Source organism: Colias philodice, chromosome 2, assembly GCF_061535455.1.
Source record: "Colias philodice isolate Cphi_HAF_F1 chromosome 2, ilColPhil1 Martin Lab GWU primary, whole genome shotgun sequence".
NCBI classification, from domain to species: domain Eukaryota; kingdom Metazoa; phylum Arthropoda; class Insecta; order Lepidoptera; family Pieridae; genus Colias; species Colias philodice.
The window spans coordinates 8,837,698-8,859,699 of record NC_143087.1 but is presented as its reverse complement, the minus strand read 5'-3'; the positions used below and the strand labels follow the sequence as shown (position 1 = coordinate 8,859,699).

At 33.3% G+C, this 22,002-nt stretch overlaps 2 protein-coding genes across 2 annotated transcripts; both read left to right on the top strand.

Moving 5' to 3' along the window:
- The first annotated feature begins 6,625 nt into the window (after positions 1-6,625).
- Positions 6,626-15,731, top strand: LOC149490660 (venom dipeptidyl peptidase 4). Its single transcript, XM_089706906.1, has 13 exons — positions 6,626-6,771; positions 9,133-9,289; positions 9,925-10,016; positions 10,294-10,371; positions 10,964-11,016; positions 11,416-11,606; positions 11,864-12,033; positions 12,225-12,869; positions 12,968-13,193; positions 13,579-13,729; positions 14,087-14,247; positions 14,735-14,940; positions 15,303-15,731. The coding sequence occupies exons 1-13, from the start codon at positions 6,769-6,771 to the stop codon at positions 15,390-15,392; spliced, it is 2,223 nt and encodes a 740-aa protein (XP_089563032.1). The 5' UTR covers positions 6,626-6,768; the 3' UTR covers positions 15,393-15,731.
- A 130-nt stretch (positions 15,732-15,861) lies between these two features.
- LOC149490659 (spermine oxidase-like) lies at positions 15,862-18,342 on the top strand. Its single transcript, XM_089707327.1, has 3 exons — positions 15,862-16,219; positions 16,296-16,502; positions 16,925-18,342. Exons 1-3 carry the CDS (start codon positions 16,155-16,157, stop codon positions 18,246-18,248), a joined length of 1,596 nt encoding a protein of 531 aa, XP_089563453.1. The 5' UTR covers positions 15,862-16,154; the 3' UTR covers positions 18,249-18,342.
- Positions 18,343-22,002: the final 3,660 nt, after the last annotated feature.

Sequence of the window (22,002 nt, the reverse complement as noted above, 5' to 3'; positions counted from 1 at the left end):
TTTTTGCTTTACTTTGCCACTTATGATAAACCTAAAGACACATATTGGAAAATTCTGGGCGGATTTCCTCAAATCACTAACTATTTCCTATTTTAACACTCATATTATTAGCTTCATCTATATGTTTGGAAGTAACCGACTCCTTCAGATTCGGTTATTTCCAAACTCCAAGGAACAAGATCCACTTTAAACGGTCAGATTTAATTCGAACTTTGTACACTTATTGTCAAGCAATCACAGTCACAAGCATCGCTGAAAATATAACACTAATAAATATTTTTAAAGCATGTTTTTAAGTTTTTATTAATTATTATATTATTATCTATAAATTGGGTTGGATTTCTGTACGTAAGCAATTACAACTATCCATGAAGATAGCCTCTGCAAATATTTTTTTTGCTAGCTTAAAGCAGGATAAGGAGAGGAATATAGGAAACAACTGGAAAGGGCTTATAATACGCAATGCAGATGAGTACACAATATGGTACTATATCTTGCTGATCTTCTGACAGAGGAGATGGGTAGGTTAGGTATTACCTCTACCGTTGGTAAAGTGAGCTGACCCAAATTGTTCCGAAGCATGATGACCTATAAATTTAATATATCCTTCCTATAGGTATCTAATCCCATGAAATGAAACTATAAGTTATAATCAATTTAATTAATTATAAAAAAAATATAAACTCAACTGACTCTATGTGCCTCACCCGACTTGCGTGTTAAATACCTAGTTAGCGCCACACTTACTAGCTCATTCTTTTTTATGGTATTTATTTGAATGGATATTAGCCTCATTCATTCTCATTACATTAATTAAAATAAATAAAAGGTATTTCTTAATAATGTACGATATAGAAGGAATATAATTTTAGTTTAAAATTGTGTCTTTCGCAAGCTTTTTAAATCTGTAATAGATTACCCACTGTCCTACATTAATTGTAAAACATAAAATGGACAAATAAATTTATTTCATTTCATTTCATTAATATCTTCGGAACGGTTAGGTATACGTGACGATTTGTTTATGTTATATAATGAATTTATATAATATTAATGCTTAAATACTTACGTCATAGGTCGTCGAAATATCAGTTAGTAGGTAAGTGCAGTAAAAACCACTGGAGATTCATAATTGCTTTTTAATTTGATCAACTAAGAATTGAAAAAACCAATGATTCGGAATGAATGAATGAAACCACACATTGGGAATGATTTTTTTTATTTGACATAGGTACATATTATTAAAAAACATCAACAAACAGTAGCTAAAAACCTATATAAAAATATACAACGATGGAACTTATTAGCATTCATTAGAATAATTGTAATATTTTAAATAAATAATTGAACTTTAATTAATGACATAATGAAGAATGTTACTAGGTATGCCAAATCCCTTGAAATTGTGTCTCAGTAAAGCCTGTATGTATACAAATACACTAGTTTTTGTCGTATTCAAAAATACCAAGTAGTTTTGATTTTATACGCATTCAAAGTTTCGAAAAATATCGAGTCCCGCTAAAGTCACGTGACCGCTTGTGACGTCACGTCACAACGCGCCGCGCGGCCGCGCCCCCGCCCTTAGTATCAAGTCGGCAGCGCTGTAGAAGGTGTTATAGCTTGCGCAGTATTTTTATGGGTTTTCGTCCGCGAATTTCGTTAATAGTCCAATAATAGTAATTATTATTCGTTTAATAAAATAACAGTCATGCCAAAGTTTCATCTTTATTTAAAAGTTTCTCAAAATATTCTATACGATGGCGTTTTTGCACTGCTGATCTCTGAGGTTTATCTTCATTTTCCTGCTGACATTTGAATTTGTGTGGAACACCCTGTTTTATTTGTGTGGAATACCCTGTTTTTGTTTAATTCTTCCCCCGACCAACTTATATTTTAGTATAGTTCTCCATATCATTCTCAACTTAAAACAAGAAAAAATCTTACTAGCCATCTACCTATACTAGCCCATACGAGCAGAGCAGAAGCACAGTCTAGTATATATTAAAACTTGTATAGAAAACAAAGGATAACGCAAAACAGCTGCAATGTTCTCAAAATATTTTTTATTTTATTTTATTTTCTTTATTGGAAAACATACAGAGACAAAGACAGAGATATATAAAACAAAAAAAAAATCTTATTAACTAAAAATACATGAAAATGCCTCCTTATAGTGGTTTCACTGTGAACATATAATATTATTTTTGCCAACACCCAGCAGTAGAAAAGACAAGGAAAAAACCACAAAAGACAATCGTTGATTAATATTTTCATGCGTACATAAAGACGGAGGTAAATAGGTCTACGTATTTGCAAAATCTTTACATATTAACATTCTTACATGTTCAATAGCAATTTTTTTACATTCATTTTGTAAGACGAAGAGGAACAAGAAAATATATCAAGATCATTCATATAGGTATTATAAAAACTAGACATTCTGTGAAGAGGCACACGAAGACCCATATTGGTTCTGGCGGTTGGTATATGAAATAAGTCTTTTGAGCGTGTCGATCTGGATGGGATGCGATAATTTATTAAGCTAAGAAGTTCTGAACAGGCTATTTCTCCTACGCAGATTTGTAATATGTAGTACTATGTAAGAACACGGAAAATTCTGACACCAAAGGTTTTACACCTCTGACCATTTTTTGTTTACGTCCTTTGCAACTATAAAAAACAACTTATCCGGCGAATTGGTAGTTGTATTTTTACATTTAGGAACAACACATGATTTTCTGGTATTTGGATTGGACATTTTTAAAAGTATTTAATTATAATTTCGACGGCACGGGTGCGCGATCGCTAGCGGACTGAGTGAGCCAGATTGAGCGTGTTGTAGTGTGACGTCACACCATCACCGGGCGTTTACAACTTGTTTTACTTCTAAATCGGAAACTAATTGACGTATCGAAGTAATTTTTTCACTAGTATTTTTTATTTTTGACAGAGAATATGGAGTGCTAATAATCAAAATTAGTGAACATTCTCCAATGAAGAATGTTACTAGGTATGCCAAATCCCTTGAAATTGTGTCTCAGTAAAGCCTGTATGTATACAAATACACTAGTTTTTGTCGTATTCAAAAATACCAAGTAGTTTTGATTTTATACGCATTCAAAGTTTCGAAAAATATCGAGTCCCGCTAAAGTCACGTGACCGCTTGTGACGTCACGTCACAACGCGCCGCGCGGCCGCGCCCCCGCCCTTAGTATCAAGTCGGCAGCGCTGTAGAAGGTGTTATAGCTTGCGCAGTATTTTTATGGGTTTTCGTCCGCGAATTTCGTTAATAGTCCAATAATAGTAATTATTATTCGTTTAATAAAATAACAGTCATGCCAAAGTTTCATCTTTATTTAAAAGTTTCTCAAAATATTCTATACGATGGCGTTTTTGCACTGCTGATCTCTGAGGTTTATCTTCATTTTCCTGCTGACATTTGAATTTGTGTGGAACACCCTGTTTTATTTGTGTGGAATACCCTGTTTTTGTTTAATTCTTCCCCCGACCAACTTATATTTTAGTATAGTTCTCCATATCATTCTCAACTTAAAACAAGAAAAAATCTTACTAGCCATCTACCTATACTAGCCCATACGAGCAGAGCAGAAGCACAGTCTAGTATATATTAAAACTTGTATAGAAAACAAAGGATAACGCAAAACAGCTGCAATGTTCTCAAAATATTTTTTATTTTATTTTATTTTCTTTATTGGAAAACATACAGAGACAAAGACAGAGATATATAAAACAAAAAAAAAAATCTTATTAACTAAAAATACATGAAAATGCCTCCTTATAGTGGTTTCACTGTGAACATATAATATTATTTTTGCCAACACCCAGCAGTAGAAAAGACAAGGAAAAAACCACAAAAGACAATCGTTGATTAATATTTTCATGCGTACATAAAGACGGAGGTAAATAGGTCTACGTATTTGCAAAATCTTTACATATTAACATTCTTACATGTTCAATAGCAATTTTTTTACATTCATTTTGTAAGACGAAGAGGAACAAGAAAATATATCAAGATCATTCATATAGGTATTATAAAAACTAGACATTCTGTGAAGAGGCACACGAAGACCCATATTGGTTCTGGCGGTTGGTATATGAAATAAGTCTTTTGAGCGTGTCGATCTGGATGGGATGCGATAATTTATTAAGCTAAGAAGTTCTGAACAGGCTATTTCTCCTACGCAGATTTGTAATATGTAGTACTATGTAAGAACACGGAAAATTCTGACACCAAAGGTTTTACACCTCTGACCATTTTTTGTTTACGTCCTTTGCAACTATAAAAAACAACTTATCCGGCGAATTGGTAGTTGTATTTTTACATTTAGGAACAACACATGATTTTCTGGTATTTGGATTGGACATTTTTAAAAGTATTTAATTATAATTTCGACGGCACGGGTGCGCGATCGCTAGCGGACTGAGTGAGCCAGATTGAGCGTGTTGTAGTGTGACGTCACACCATCACCGGGCGTTTACAACTTGTTTTACTTCTAAATCGGAAACTAATTGACGTATCGAAGTAATTTTTTCACTAGTATTTTTTATTTTTGACAGAGAATATGGAGTGCTAATAATCAAAATTAGTGAACATTCTCCATTACAGCTCCTCCTTGTGTTGAATATATTGACATAATTGCAAATGTGTCCACGTAATTAAATTATCATAATGTTGTAGGTATCTTAACATTATGTTAGGTTCATTGTATTGCAGCGTTCATAGAGTAGGTAAAATCGAACTATATTTTTGAATTATTGTGTGGAAAATGAATGTTTTTTAAAGAAGTACCCACACCTGTTTCACCGATCAGAAAAAAATTCTTTGTAGATTCGTAACTTGGTGATTCCTTTATGTCCTGCCTGACCGAGGCTTAGTTCCAGGGGTCCTAGGTTTGATTTATACAAACCTAGTACCCTGAGTTATTTGCTCACGCTTTTGCGACTGTACCGAAGGCGGTAGCATATAGGTATATAGTTTGAAATGGGCATGGCGTGGCTTATGGAATAAAAATCATAACTTAATCATAGCACCAAAATTTTCTCCTTTTTAGTTACACCATCTTTGATTATTTATTGTATTTTTTTAAATAAAATAAATAACACTTACATAATATTAACTGCAGTCTGCAGTGTGTTGCTGATGTTGTAATCGAAGTTGGAAGTTACCTTCCAAGTTGGAAGGTAAGGAGTTCCAACAGGAATTATAATTTTCTAATCTATTACTATTATCCGTCCCTGAGATATAGGTACCTGATAAATAAAAGCAACCTAACCTAGGTACCTGTGTTCCTTCTTAATTGTAATATTTATTGTATTAATTATTGTTTTACAAGTAGATAAGTATAGTTTATGCAGAGATTAATTATGAGAATAAATATAACTAATTATGTCTGTGTCAGGAATTAAACAGAATTTTCTTCCTTGTTTAGGTACTTTAGGATCTAGATATTACTTTTCTTGTTAATCGATATCTACGTTATTAGTTTTTTTTATTCTGTTAAATTGAGTACAAAATACACTTCTTAATTAAATATTGTTTTTAAAATTGTCGTAGGTATTTGTTTTTTTTAATGCAAGTGCAATGCAATTGGAAAATTCTGGACAAATTCTGGTGCATTAACTAATTATAATATGCGATAATGGAGGTATCTAGATAATTAAAATGCCAACTTTTTCCGTCATAATTTTAAACTGTTTTATCTTTGAAACGGTTGAACAAATTGAGAATCATCATAATATGCTCAGCCTACTTATATCAGCTAGACTAGTAAATTCTATCCTTCGAGGACAATGCCGTTATTTTCAAATAGTAAATTATTATTTGTCAGTTAATTTAAATCAGAAGTATTGAAATAAATATTTACATAATAATGTAGGAATCAGAGCGTGGCCGAGTGACACCGAATGTTAACCACCTTCGCTTTTGTTCCTTTAGCGATGTAAACGAGGTTTGAAACCTTGTAAGATGCTAAGGTAAGATGTATTGTTTTGTGGTTGTTGTGAGGAAGTGTTTTCAAAGAAATATGATAATTATAAAAAAAAATACTGAGTGTATCTAAGCGGAAATTAATTGTTTATACCATACATTTACTTAAATTAATTTAGGTAGGTACCTGTCTAATACGAAAATTGATGACGACAAAGTACCTGAGGGGTGATATTCAATAAATATAAAAACTTTCAGATTTACGCTTTTTGTATAATTAATAGAAGCCTTGTATGATAAAGGAACAGAATCTTCAATTTATCTAAAGCTCGTATAATCAACAGCTCAGTTATGAAACTTAAACCAGTATGATAGAGATATAATCTATAGACTAATTTCCAGACCATCGACCTCTGTTGAGGTGATTGGCTTCCTCTCCCTATTACCTCACAAAATTATCGAAAAAAAAAATTTTTTTTTTTTCTTTTTTTTATAAAAGGATGGACGTGATGGTTTCTGAGAAATGACGATTGATTTTTAACATTTTTTTATACGTAAACATGACGTAAAACTTCTCAAATAACTGGAGGATATTATGATTGTTTACGTTTTTAAAAATCCGATACATCCAAATTCCAAACGCAAAATAAATCTCGTATCGTGCGCGCGCGCAGCACCGAGTGCTGAACTGCCCAGTAGCAGTAAGTGATCGTGCGCTGTGCTGTTTGGTTGTGTGTGATGTAATGTACTTGTGATGACTACATACTTGAACCACTTAACTTATTAAACTCGCTGTGACTTGTGCGCCCATTCACGTAAAAATGGTGAGTGTCAAACATAAATGAAAAATGCAGCAAAGCGAAGGGAAAATGCTAGCAGATTGGATTTTCTTTGGTTGCAATAGTGCTTGTTAAATTTATCCTAGATAGTAATGACAACAGGTGTTTAATTAATTTAATTTACCTTCATGGACTTCATAATTGGATATTTAATGTTTTCAAATATTGTTATGATGTGATGCTTTATGAACCCAATGTAGTGTTTTAAAGTCTACGTAGGTACCTATATGGGGTCTAATATACTGTAAACTGTAATGTATATTTGTTGAACGCGGGGATTTTATGTTTATCACGAATATATTGCGAGATAAGTAAAAGGTTACCTGAATATCTAATTTGTCAACAAAGTTACAGAATTGCAGCTTGTTACTAACAAAAGATTCAACAATTTCAACACTGCCTTGCGGAACAGAATCAATTACTAGCATAGCCAATAAAATACACATTAAAAATAAATTACTCTTGTCTTATGATAAAAGAACATTTTTTGTGGAGATTAAAAACGTAGGAGCAAAACTTATTACCATGGCTTACAAATAAATTCTATAGTTAATTAGTTATTGCAGTAAATATTATCTTTATAAAATCGTCTAAATTGTGTAAGCAATATTTTATATTCTGTACCTAGTTATGTGTCTCGCATTTTTATTACCTATAATATCCTAAAAATATATCGTTAAAATTAGATTATTATTGATTATTCCTAATGTAGGTACCTACTTAGGACCTACAAGTAATCATGCACGGTTAATACACAGGGCAAGTTTTTCAAATATTTTACAGATGAAATTTCTATTTAAAATTTTGTTTATATGCAGAAAAAAATATAATCGCATATTGTTTGTTATTATGAAGGTCATGGAGTCATCTGGTAAATTTGCTTTTTTATCTAAATATACATAATTATTATAAATATTTAATCTTTCTGAATTTGTCACAACCTTTCCATATTTTCCTTATAATAATAATAATTGCAATTCCACGATACAAAAGCAGCCTGTAGGTATGTGTTAGATCGGGGAATCACTCTGGTCATAATAACTACCTATGTGTCATACAACTATAAGTCCATGAAAGAGGATAAAGTTCGTACATGATTAAATATGTTTTAATTCGACAATATTAATTAAATTATCATGATCTGAATAGATCTGAAGACCTTGACCAACCCTTGGGTGTTATTCTTGGCAGGTATATTTTTTACATAAATAACGTCATGTGCAAGTTGCAACCTACCAAGAATTTGACCGAATTCTCAATAAACTTACACACCTTATTACCGCCATCAATCTTTCATTCATTAATAAATTTGTTTTCAAAGGCTTTTACGTACTTAAATACGACAATTAGAAGAAACAATAAATAACGAAGATAATTGCGTAGTCGGTACGGGCCATGTACGGGCCCATTGTTTCCTAAAGAACATTTTTGACAGATGATGATGCATGATGATGTCGTAATTCATGATCGCATGAATATTGCATAGGTACATAAACAATATAATTGTAAAAAAAAATGTTATCTATATCTTCTATAGGTATATATAATAAATCTGTAGAAGGGTCAATTCTGTTTCTGTACATTGAAAATATTGAAAAAATAAATAGCAGGGGGTGTTACTGGATCGATACCAAACCCAAATATGTGATTAAAAAAATTTTTGTCTGTCTGTCTGTCTGTCTGTATGTGAAGGCATCACGTAAAAACTAACGGTTCGATTTCGATGAAACTTGGTATAATTATACCTTATTATCCTGGGCATAAAATAGGATACTTTTTATCCCGGAAAAATACGTAGAAATAAATAAATCTTAATTTTTCCGCGCGGACGGAGTCGCGGGCGGAAGCTAGTCTGAAATATGATCCGTTCTTCCGTTCGTCAGTTTTTTTAATCGAGGTTTACTTATAATTTTAAATTTAAGGTCTTTTTTTCTTTTTATTATAAATGTCAATACGTATTTCAATAATTTTTAAGGTTTTTTAAATTTTATCATCATATTCCACCTTTCTCCGTTTCAAAGAAAAGAACGCAATTTATTATTTTTATATCTATGGATTTCCAACAATGAATTCAAACAAACTCAAACATAACAGCAATCGTATAAATATATTTGAACGGATAACAATTAATTGTAAGATTAATTTACATGAAAGAAATTAATCGATATTTTCAAAGTTATGTATATTATTTTTATCTAGAATTTTCTACTGGAATGAAAATTCATAGTATATAGGTATAACAACTTGAGTCATAAAGAATTGTAACCGTATTTAGCTTGTAGGATACACAATATATTTTGAGGTATTTAAATGTTCTTATATTTTTATTCTGCCATTATTTTTCAGGCGAGGTTACCAAATATGTACATCATTTGTACGGCGATAATTGCAACTTTAAATGGTGCCGTGGCTCAAAGAGTTCTAAAAACGTTTACTTTAGAAGAACTAGTGCCTCTTCAAGCAGATTTTGTTCCCGAGAGAGTTGCCGTTCAATGGATATCAGGTATTCATCAGTATACTTAAATACCTACATAGCTATGGTAGGTATACTAATAAGGATCTATATATGTATGTAATAGACCCAGTTAACATACAACTTTGTATATCTTTTGATTAGAAGTATACATTTATAGCACTCTAGCAAACCGCGCGAACTCCGTTTCGCCACCAGAGACACCTTTTCTTTGCTATAAACCTCACGGAGCCCGAGACCTTTCCAACGAATGCAAAACCGTGAAAATCGGTTGGTGCGTTTTGGTGTTATAGCGTCAGGAATGAAAACCCGACATATTTTTATTTATAGCACATAACTGCGTCAGCTCCTTTGTATGAATAATTCCATACACGAATTGCCTGTGTCTATCTTCCGTGTGCTTTAACGGCTGTGGCAATTGTCGAGCAAAAATTAAAATAACAACTAGCACAAAATTTACAGATCTTTATTCAAAACTTGTGGTCTAAGATCCGAATATAGGTCGACCTTCACCGGCGTGATAATAGAATGAGACCAATTTTATAATAAATGTAGTCTATTAAAAAATCTATTAAAGATGGGTTGACTGAAAAAATCCTGGACAGGACATTTTAATTAATTTTTAAAAAACATTTTTTCTTTACGATTGACAAAATTTATTTCAGATTCCGAATATATAGTAGCAGAACCTGGTGCGATACAGAAATACAATGTAGAAACAGACACGTTTACTAAGTTGATAAATGAAACTGAATTGGTAAGTAATTTTGACTGAAAAAATATCTTATTCGCATCCCGTGCATTTATTTATCAAAAACTAAGCTGAGAAAAAGCTGAGTAAAAAATATAAATAAATATCAATTAAAACTTTAAATTTTGTAAAACTGCTATTGCAAATTGCATATACCTAATGGAGATCAGAAATAGTTTTCGTACTGTTCCAATATTTCTAGAAGATTCAAACTGTCTTATTTATTTCCTGTTCTAGTAAATTTATACATTAATTAATATCTCATACAAATATTTTTTTTCAGACGAATTTAAGTCAATATGCGATGTCAACTTTTTCCAATGATCAAAAATATCTACTTTTGGTTTCGGAGCGGACAAAGGTACCTACGCAAAAATATAGTTATAGTTTTAAGGATATCAAATTATGTTAGAGAATACTGCATAATTACAATATGTTTTTGGATTAAAATAAAATACTTAGGATAAGCGTAAAGGACAATACGAAAGGATTAAAATTTAGCTACATATTTTCTCATGTTGCGATTCACTTCGCCAGCCATGTGTACAAACACTGAAATAATATCCTCTTTTTAAATCTTTCTTCTGTGAAAACAAGCGCGGGAAAACAATAATTCAATTGCGTAAAATACACTAGATAGTTATTAACGTCACTTTCTAGCTCTAGCATATTTTCCATTCCATAGTAACTGAGAAAAGAAAATTCTTTCTTCACATAATGAAACGTTCATATAATAATATAAAAAATGTATGCAGATACTTTTACATTATTTGGAATTCAGATTTTAAGCCTTTGTCTGATATGTCAAGGTTTTTTTATAATAATTGTAAGTCACTGACATTTAAGCGGTAATTGTTGTCGTGATTAAATTAGTTACGCCGGCCGCGGCGTAATGGTTTTCATAAACGATTTTATCATTTAAAATAATAGTACCTAAATGAAACTCGTTACAGGTATATCGATATTCGACGTTGGCAAAATATTCTGTATACAACCTCGAAAGCAAGTAAGTGTTGTCTTAATTGTTCATTAGCATAAATATTTCACGGTGTGTGACGCGAATCAATTTGTTGGATTAAGCGTATTTGTTTAATGTTAAAAATTTGTATTGATTTTAATCAAATTGTTATAGCTTATGCTCGGTTCGAAGCGAATCTATCGAATTTTCACGACTATCAGAACCGTAGCAAAATTCAAAACTATAAAAGGCAGTAACTACTAAATTACTAGGATTTTGGATACGTTTTAAAAATATTCTATAATATTTAATATATTATATTATTTTCGCGTCATTCAACGCACTGTTGAAATGTTTATTAGATTTTAATGAAGCATATCTTATTATCGAATTACCTGTGAAATATCCGTGACGATACATTATTAAATTCTTAACTATATTCCGTAGAACGGTGTCAAAAATAGGAAATGGACACTTACAAGTTGTGCTATGGGACAATGGCCAAGCTATAGCCTATGTGGAAGATAATAACGTATTTTACATTCCTGATGCCGAACATTCTGATAAAGTGAGGCAATTGACCACTGAAGGCATCCCGGGAAAAGTTTATTGCGGTGCTGCTGATTGGATCTATGAAGGTATTAAGAATACATTATATTGTTTTAATCTATACTAATATCTATACTAATTTAATACAGCTGAAGAGTTTGTTTGTTTGAACGGAATGCGCTCATCACAGGAACTACTGGTCCGATTTGAAAAATTCTTTCGGTGTTAGACAGCCCCATATATCGAGGAAGGCTATAGGCTATATATCAGAATGCTAACAGGAATAGCGCGGGCGCTAGTATGAGAATAATATGTTTAAAAATTAAATATATATTTTTTCTTTTAGAGGAAATACTGAATGCTGCAGAAGCAATGTGGTTCTCAACAAATGGATCCAATTTGGCTGTTGCTATTTATAACGACACGTCAGTAGAATCTGCGGTATTTCCATACTATGGCAATCCCCTGGACTTTGAGAATCAATATCCTAAAATGATTGAATTTAAATATCCCAAGGTTAGTAGCGGTCTTTCGATATAATATTGCATAAGTAAATTCTCAATAGAATATGCCTGGACACGAATGCCGATGGAGTAATAGTAATTGTTACAATTCTACTTTTATAGCTATTGTTATTCATAGCGTAACTGTGGTTAGGACACATCACACGATCTTCGATTTTTATGACAGTTATTTTTATTTGTCAGGCAGGTCGGCGAAATCCAGCGGTAGAACTACGAGTTTACAAATTAAAAGAGCCGACAAGTGATCCCATACTTATTAAGGCACCTATCGATGTTATTGGTGAAGATCACATTTTGGGTAGAGTGAGTTGGCCAACGGATAATGATATCTTAGTGCTATGGCTAAACAGAAGACAAAATGTAAGCGTTTTAGTCAAATGTGATCTGATAGAAGATAGATGCTCAGTATTGAAGGAGCATACGGAACCAAACGGTTGGATCGATATACGTGAGCCGCTATTTAATGAAAATGGTACGAAAATGGTGGAAATACAACCAGAGGAATACGACGGTCAGCGATATTTTCACGTCACGCGGTTTGACTTTGAAACTCTAGAGACGGAGGACTTATCGCCCGGCAACTCAACGATTACCGAGATTTTGGGTTGGAATCAAGAAACGGATACGATATTTTTCATTGCTTCACCAGCAAATGTACCTTGGCAACGACAATTATGGTCGGTGTCTAAAGGCAATATTTTATGTATGACGTGTACCCAACCTTCCTGTCACAACGTGGACGGCATGTTTTCTCCTGGCGCTAGCTACGCTATTCTAACTTGCAGTGCATTTAATGTACCACCGATAAATTACTTCTATGTAGCCCAGGTATGTTTACATTTGCGAGAACAAAAATATAATCATGTTTTTAAATTAATGCTCGTACTGCGTACAAACTATATTAATTACCATTGTTACTATTGCAGAAAAACGGTTTCAAACTGCTCACAAAAAATGCTCGATTGCTTGAAAAACTAAGCCAGTATAAAATGCCCATGGTTATGTACAATATGATGCCATTGGAAGAGAAGGTTATGTCACACATTAAATTACAATTGCCTCCTGATATGGAGGAAGGTAAAAAGTATCCGATGATCGTAAGAGTGTATTCTGGTCCAGGAACATCTAGAGTTAAGGACGCGTTTGATATGGGTACGGTTTTTATTTAATTTTATTGCAATTTTTGCAAAAATATTTTAAGTGGTCTAAAAAAAAAACAATCTGTTCTTATTTATTTTTATTTGTAAAGTCAGGGATTGTTCGAAATTGTACTTTGTTATTTAAATTTCAGCCAAACCATCTGTATTCTAGTTTCGAAATATACAACACATTTTATGCGTACATTGACATCAAAACCGCATGCAAATTAATGCAAGTTATATTCGATATATGCAATATATAATCGAATATACAATCGAATCCTATTTTTAAATGTTTCTTCTTTTACAAATATTATCACAAAAATTTTATTCAACAAAGATTAAAATACGGTGGCGAAATATTCAACAGTAAATTAATTTTTTGTTTTTTTTTTCAGAATATTATAACACCTATCTATCAGTGAACAAGAGTGTTATAGTGGCATCTATAGATGTTCGAGGTTCAGGAGTAATGGGGTTAGAACCAATGCATGCTCTGAACAGAGCTTTAGGGACAGTTGAGATTACAGACACTTTGGCTGCTATCAGGTACTTATAGATTTAATAATTCATCGTAATCTAAACGTGCGAATAATACAATTTTCTTTTATTGTGACAAACTATCAAAAGCTAAAAAAATCAAACTACACTCTTTTATTTGGCAATAGTTAAGTTGGCAAGCGATGTTATATTGTTTTTGTTTAATTATTTATTTTTTATTTTAATTCGAACAAAAAGAATGAACCTTTTGGTTTGTACGTCACAAATAGAAAAATCTAATTATTACAAATCCACATGATAAATAACCCACTTCCATAATTAATTAATATCATATTTTTCCGATTTAATTTTAAATATGTCTAATAATATTATGAATCCAATTTTAATTTTATTCATCTTTTTCAGACGATTACTTGACTTGCATCCATTCATCGACCGTGAGCGGATCGGTGTGTGGGGCTGGAGTTACGGTGGGTACGCGACCACCATGATGCTGGTCAAAGATAACGAGAAGCTACTCGCGTGTGGCGCTGCTGTCGCTCCTGTTACGTCTTGGCTTTATTATGGTAAGAGTTATAGGGAGCGCAAACGGGCCAACGACCACAGCCACAGGTGCTCGACTAGTGGTCGCCACTCGCTACAGAAGTGTCCGCGACAAAATATATGAAAAAATGTTTCAAGTGGTTGTTGCTGGCCACCGGTGGCTGTGATGGTGGCCCGTTTTCGCTGACCCTACAAGTTTAATTACAAATTATGCGTTGAGAAAAGTGTTGTTAAACTGTAATTATAATATCACATAGATAATATTATAGAAATATGGAGAGATTGAGAGATATATGTAATCAATTATTATTATTAATTATAAGTTATTGTGTTGTTCTTCCTATTAGCATATTTCTGAGAAAGACTATCAATAAACCTCAAGCTGAAGCCATACTTGGTTGTGCAATTCAGAAATGTGAAGCAAAAAAAAACAGACATGCAATTTTTCCGCTAGTTTCTCTCTACGTCTTTCTACATTTAAATTTTATCAGTTATCAAACATTATTTTAGATACAATTTACACGGAGCGTTACATGGACACGCCCCAAGAGAACATGGATGGGTACAGGCAGTCGGATCTCATGTCGCAGGCTGGCAAATTGCGAGGACGTCGTTACCTCCTGGTCCACGGCACTGGGGATGACAACGTACATTTCCAACACAGCATGCAATTCGCCAAGGAATTGCAGAGAGCTGATATACCTTTTGAACAAATGGTAAGACTTGAATAATGGTTACTTGAGAAATGTCCTAAATATGGCAATAATAAATATCGAAGTAAAACAAACTATGTAGGTTCCATTATTTTTTTTAAAGGAATGTCGCCTAAATACCGTAACGATTACCTAGATTGTATCGTATAATATAATGAGTACGTACTTAGCTATTGTCGTAATAAAATCTGCTTAGGACCTTTAACAGAAAAATATTGGTAATTAATTGTACGTACATGTATGTATCATACATACTCTTAGAGATTCTAAGAAAATATAATATTAAGGTTGAATTGAATTGTTCGTTTAAAGCGACTATAATATTCAAATACTACAATAAAATATGTTTTTTTTATCGTTTTCAGAGTTATGCAGACGAGAATCATTCTTTGAGAGGAGTGAGTCGACATTTCTACCACACCTTGGACCGCTTTTGGACGGATTGTTTTAACTAATTATATGAAAAAGTATTATTACTATGTAAAAGACTGTGATCATAAGCCACTGCTGCTGTTTAAAAGAAAATGAGCTTAAAATCTCTAGAGATATACTTAAAATATGGATGTATACATAAAATTATATGGATCATATGTGTTCTTTGTTTTTTAAGATAAAGTTTGTATTTATTTACAAAATAATTTTACTACTTAAGACGTTGACGATGTGCTGAATATAGTTTATTTTACAAAATATAATTATTGTTGACTATTTTTGTTCAACCTGTTTTGACAAACTTTAATTTATTACATTTAGTATTTGATTACAAGAAAAATAAAACAAATGTATTTATTTGTCTTTATTTGTAAAGTAATAGAACAAAAAGCATTTACTTCGATGCTCATTTTCTTTAGCATAATATGAAATTCGAATAATAAAATGAGATAATTTATAAAAATGATTGTTTTATTGATGTTTTCCTTCTATTCGAAATGTAGGTAGTTACGTATATGTAATTGAATATATACTTAATTTTGCTTGCATATTATATTGTGTGAATTTTAATAAAAGATAGGAATATATTATATAAATAAGTTTGTGGTTGTGATGATATTCGCAGATTTAGTACACCCACAGACTACACCAATAAGTCCCTCCATTTGAATCATGCTTTGAAAAAGCACGAGAGACAGAGTAAAATATAACGTCATTGTCAAATTTTTATAATTTCTAATATTGTTTAAAATTTCTGTTTTGTAAATATTCAATAAAATATACTCATGAAAATTATTCAAAAATGTTGTTTTAAACACTTGAAGTATTACCAAAAAGTGTTCAGTCGATGGTTAGTTTGTAAAGCGATTGTTACATAATATGGTTAAAAAAATCCAATAGATATTTAATGATTTTTTTATTAACAGGAAATCAGATAATTCCCCTGTAGTCTTTGATTGCGGTCCTAATATAGATGATCGAGGTATATGTGCCGTAGATGCGTGTGACCCCGAAAAATGTTTCGAAGAGCCTCGTGTAGTGATCATTGGAGCTGGCATGGCCGGACTTTCAGCGGCCGCAAGATTGGCACAGCGGGGAATAAACAATGTTGTTGTTTTGGAAGCTTATGAAAGGTTTTTATATTTTCCTCTTCAGTTTATCAATGTCATCAACGAACACGAATTTGTGCACGAAACGTTCTGGATTTTAATGTTGTCGTATTGCCTATTTTATTTAACGTATCATGTTTACATAAATAGCGCATAATGTTGCCTCGAATCTAACTCGCATTATAGTCTTGACTTCTATCTAACTACAAACATAAAATAATTAGTGCCTGTATATTGTATTAAAGGCATTAAAGAAGAAACAAATATTGAAACAACAAGCTTCAACGTTCTTTATTTTTAGTTATTATAAATAAAGATAATAAATTAATCGTTTTCTTTTCCACGATTCAACTGAAACTTAAATAATGTAGGCCATTTTTTTATTATGCTGGAAGCATTCACAAACAAACTAGCACAATGGTAATTTTTGTATTGTTTTTCATTAGGCCCGGCGGGCGCATTCTTTCATGTTGGCTCGGCGATATCGTAGCTGAAATGGGTGCCAGCTGGAAACCAGACAATACTTCAACTCATCCAATTTACACATTATCAACAAGAGAAAATCCACCGCGGCCGGGAGTGCCTGGCGCCGAACATACGCGCGGTTTATTTAATAGCGCTGTCAGCGGTAAAATACCTTTCCCACCCACTATAACAGCTTATCATAAATTTCGTCAAATTGAAGAAGAAGCTGCACAAATTTATTGTTTAGGAGGAAATAAACAACAAGGATCTCTCCTCAATTTTATGAGCTTGAGGATACAACAAGAATTGCATGAATATCCTGAAGAGCAACAACACGATGCAGCGAGAATTATGTTCGGCCTCTCGCATATGCTTAATGCTCGCTCTGGCGATGATATCGGAATGCTCTGTGCTGATAATTTAGGATGCTTTATGAATATGCCAGGAGGCGAAGTACGTGTACCCTTGGGTCTGGTGGGCATTTTAGCTCCTTTGCTTCGGCAAATTCCAGAAGGTGCGATTCGATATTGTAAACCTGTCGGCTGTATTTATTGGGGCACTTGTATGAGATCAGGTTATCCTGCAGTTGTGTGTACAACGGACGGAGAAGAATTTCCAGCACACTATGTTATTGTAACAACATCAATAGGTGTTTTATATTCAAATGCCGTAAGATTATTTTGTCCTGAACTTCCAGCATCTAAAGTGAACGCTATTAGAGGTTTGGGTTTGGGTGCGTGCAATAAGATTTACCTTGAATACTGTCGCCCTTTTTGGTTCTGGCATAAAGGTAACTTAAACTTTCAAATGAATCCACATACAATGTGTGGCCGCACGGATTGGACTAATGGAATACAGTCCATAGAAGTAGCGCCTAACAGTAAACATGTCCTGAGTGTCTTGGTAGCAGGGAAAGAAGCTACTATGATGGAAGGTATTTGCGACAGGGATGTAGCCGAAGGGATTACGGAAGTATTAAAGATGTATACACAAAACCCGAACATACCATATCCAATGACAGTGTTACGATCTGGTTGGTCTTCAGATCCCTACTTTTTAGGAGCATTTTCATTGGACTGTCCGGGTTCTGACGGATCGGCTCAACGAGCTCTGGCCTGTCCAATTCCTGGGCCAAGTGAACCGGTGCCACCAATTCTTCTATTTGCTGGAGAAGCAACGGTCCCTGGTCATAATGGAACAGTATCAGGTGCCCGTTTAAGTGGAATACGAGAAGCAGAAAGAATAGTGCAGCTCACATTTCGATATAAAGGTCCACCCATTCCCGGCAGTTGTAAACCTGCCTAACAAATATACAGCAATGTTTCAAGTATTTCGACAATGTTCTTGTTTTACAATCTTGTACAACTTTTGTTATTGCAATATACGAATGATGTTCATATATTATGTAGTTTATTTTCCTTTGTATCCGTGTTATCTTGGTTATGTAGAGCAGTAAGTTGTATTGTGCAAGGCGCGCCTTGTTTCGTCAAATATGTTGCGACTTGCGAATACAATAATCCCATCATAACTACGGCTGTAGTTTACCTACATTGATTTTTTAGATATTTTTAAATAAAATGAAAAATAACTGCCTATACAGTAATTTTTATTAATATTATTTAAGTATACTTACTTATACCACAGTATTACAATATTTATGGTAATACTGTGCTTATACTATCCAGTTACTTATTATTTTTTATAACATTACATTTTTCTAAACAATTTATTTACATAAAACATGTGACTAACAAATTGATCTCAAAACAGTACTTACCTACCTACTTCACTTTTTATGCAATGAAACTTGGTCATTATTCATATTTTTTAATTCAAGACAATCTATTTCGCCATTGTTTACCGTAATTATACAAATTTATGGTATGGTATAAAAACTCTGGCACACTGCTTTTCTGGCATACAAGTCGGCGCCAAGCTGTCGGAGCTTCGCTTGAGTGTCGATTGAAAAATCTATGTGATCAACAATCTGTGTAACAGCATATGCATATTAAATACCATATTACTGTTAGTGTGTATTTGCTATAATAATCACATAGATTAATTCTCATAGCTTTCAATTAAGAAATTAAATAGGCATTATATTGTTTTTTTATTGTTATAGATTCGAGGACAAAAATTCCCCCATCTTCGTAACATTCTTCGGATCAATTGAGTAAAAACTAATAGCTCTAATATCAAGAGAAAATTTGTAACGAGCGAGTTGTAGCATAAAATATTATATAGTAATTGTGTTATAATTAAAAAACTGTAAACTACTGTTAACATACTGAGCACGCATAGACTATAAGTACCTATAAATTTAGTTGTCCGTACAATTTTGAATTTCCATTTTGAGCATAATTTTAACAAAACAAACATTGCTCTAGTTTTTGTTGTGAGTGTCATAAGTCCTTGTCGAAACTACGAAACATGAGCGAGTAGGTACAATTTAGATAGTCTTTGATTTTACTAACCTTAATTTTTTTTAATAATGAAATGACGAAAACGGATAGAGCATAGACGACGGAAGGAATAAGGTCTAAGAATGACTTTTATATTTTTTTAGTACGTTTTTGAATTAATAATGTATCAGGTAAACCTACACCGCTCATATGCTTGAGAAAAAAAAATGACCCCTTGCTTTGCTCCGTGCATCCACAGCGATGCAAAGCGACAAAGCGAGCGGTTATCTAGTTTACAAATATAAGTTTGCATAAAATACATTTATTTGAAATAAAGTATAACTACAAAAAAGAAAACAAAAATGTAAGCAAGAACTAGCCGAGTATCTGAAATAAAGTACCAATACAAAACAAAATACGTAAGCAAGAATTAGCTGAGTAAGTATCTGAACTTTGCAATCTTGACTTTCAAACTAAGATGATCTGAGGCTATTTGAACCAGTTCTCGACGCCAGTTCATCGCAATTCAAAAGAAATATCCTAGCTAAAAAGTTTATTGTTAACTGTAGGTAATATCTTACACAAAATTCATAAAATTGTACCCATTCGTCTATATTCCATAAACTCTTCCATAATCTTAATGGATAAAGTGTGTCTTCCTGTTCGTTCATGATAAAGTAAAAAAATACTGTACCGATTTGCATTCTGTTTTCACCAATGGATACAATGGAACGAGAAAATTTTAGCCAATTTCTGTATGTAATTTACATTTTACATATTTTTTCAATCGAATTGTCACGGGAAAAAAATCATTTAAGTACCAAAATAATGAGATAAAAAGATGCGCTTCCTTTCTTAAATACGTTCATAGGTATTGATGTAAAACATAAGGTAACAAACGAATATTATGCAAACCTTTTTTAAAACTGAAATAGGTAGGATAGACATTGTTGTTATAATTCGTTGCGTGGTTTAAAACGGTCCGGGGACGTGTGACCCCGCGGCTCGCGTCTCTGCAGATGGCGGGTTGCGGGATCACGCAAGAAACCCTCGAAGATGCGTGACGCAGCGCGCAGGATCGGCCCCCCGCCCCGCGCGGTGCGTGCTACCCCCGCAGCTGTATTTCACGGTTTCTCATAAAAAAACATCGATATTTACGTCGTGAGGCTGCAGCAGGAGCAGGTGGTCAGTGGTGTGCAGCCGTGGTGGCCGGTGCGTGGTGTCAGTGCAGGCGATGCGTGGCGCCACGGCGCGGTGGTAGCGCGACCCGGGCGGCAGTCGCTCGCTGCAAGCCGCCGGTGCGGGTCGTTCCCGCCCGATCGTACTCGCGCGTATGTTGAGCTCGATACCACCACCAGGTATACGAAGAGCTTTTACTCAATTCGCATCCCACAGCTCATATATACCCATTACTATTCACGTAGACACACTTTTCATTCAATCCGTAGCCTTTTCGAAGGTAATGCCGCTAGCATCATCCTGGACCCCCGATTGTATTTATCTTTAAGGAAGGTAGTGATTTTTTTCGATTGGGAAAGGTAGAGGAAGTCATAACTGAGATCCGGTAAGAAAAATCGCATCCAGAATTTTTACATAAGTATTATTAGCCTTATTCAGATCGCTCTACATAGCCATTACAGGATTGTGATATAATGTGAATACCATGAATAAAATCTATTAATTTTACTTATTCAAAATGATGTATTCATCTCAACACTCTATAATTTTAATGTTATTTACAGTATGTCGTAAAACGTGATGAATTTAATCTAAAAGAACTATATGAGAAAGAAAGGAGCGATATATACTGGCCACATGCCAAGTGTCGTCCGCGTTTCTATTGCAAGAAAGTATTTCAGAATTATTAGAAACATTTTGTTTTAACGCATTTAAAATTACATAAATTTTGCATTATAATGAAACGTCAGAGAGCGCGACCAATCTTAGGGATGGCTCGGCTATATTTTACTCGATATTTCTTTATTTCCAAGGGTCGTGACACCCGTGTAATGTATCGCTCTTTTTATTCATTTTTGAGGTAACAATATATTATACTGTGTTAGTCAAGAAAGATATCACGATATTAGGAAAAGAGACGTGAACCGGTGAGGTTTTTTAGGAATTTCGTGAAGCATGTAGGTAACAATTGTGAAGCTCTACATAAGAATTTTCGCAAACCGGTCATATTTATTGCTTCTTACTGACCTATATATACATTTTTCACTCATATTAGGTAGTCATATTATATACTTTTGGTAATCAACTACATAACTAAGTACCTACATAATATGCTAATAGAACATAACCGAAAAATTCATAGATTAGAATACATATTTCAATAATCTGCTTTCTTTGCTTTCATTGTACCTTCAGACAAAGTACGATACTACCTACCATGTTTACAATATTCCTATATTTTTTTAAATTAAAATTTCATTAGTAACGAACAGCTTTTTCAGTATAAAGGAACATTAAATTTTTAATAAAACGTGTTACAGCGTTGTTGAGAGCAGTTTATCTGTCTATGCAAGTTGATTAAAACGCCGAGTATTGATATTTGGATTGCAGTTTCATTTGGTAACGTTGTTTATGAAGTGGATGTTTTGTTGATAAAAATCTCTATATCACGGTTTTGCAATGCAGTAAAAATAAAAATA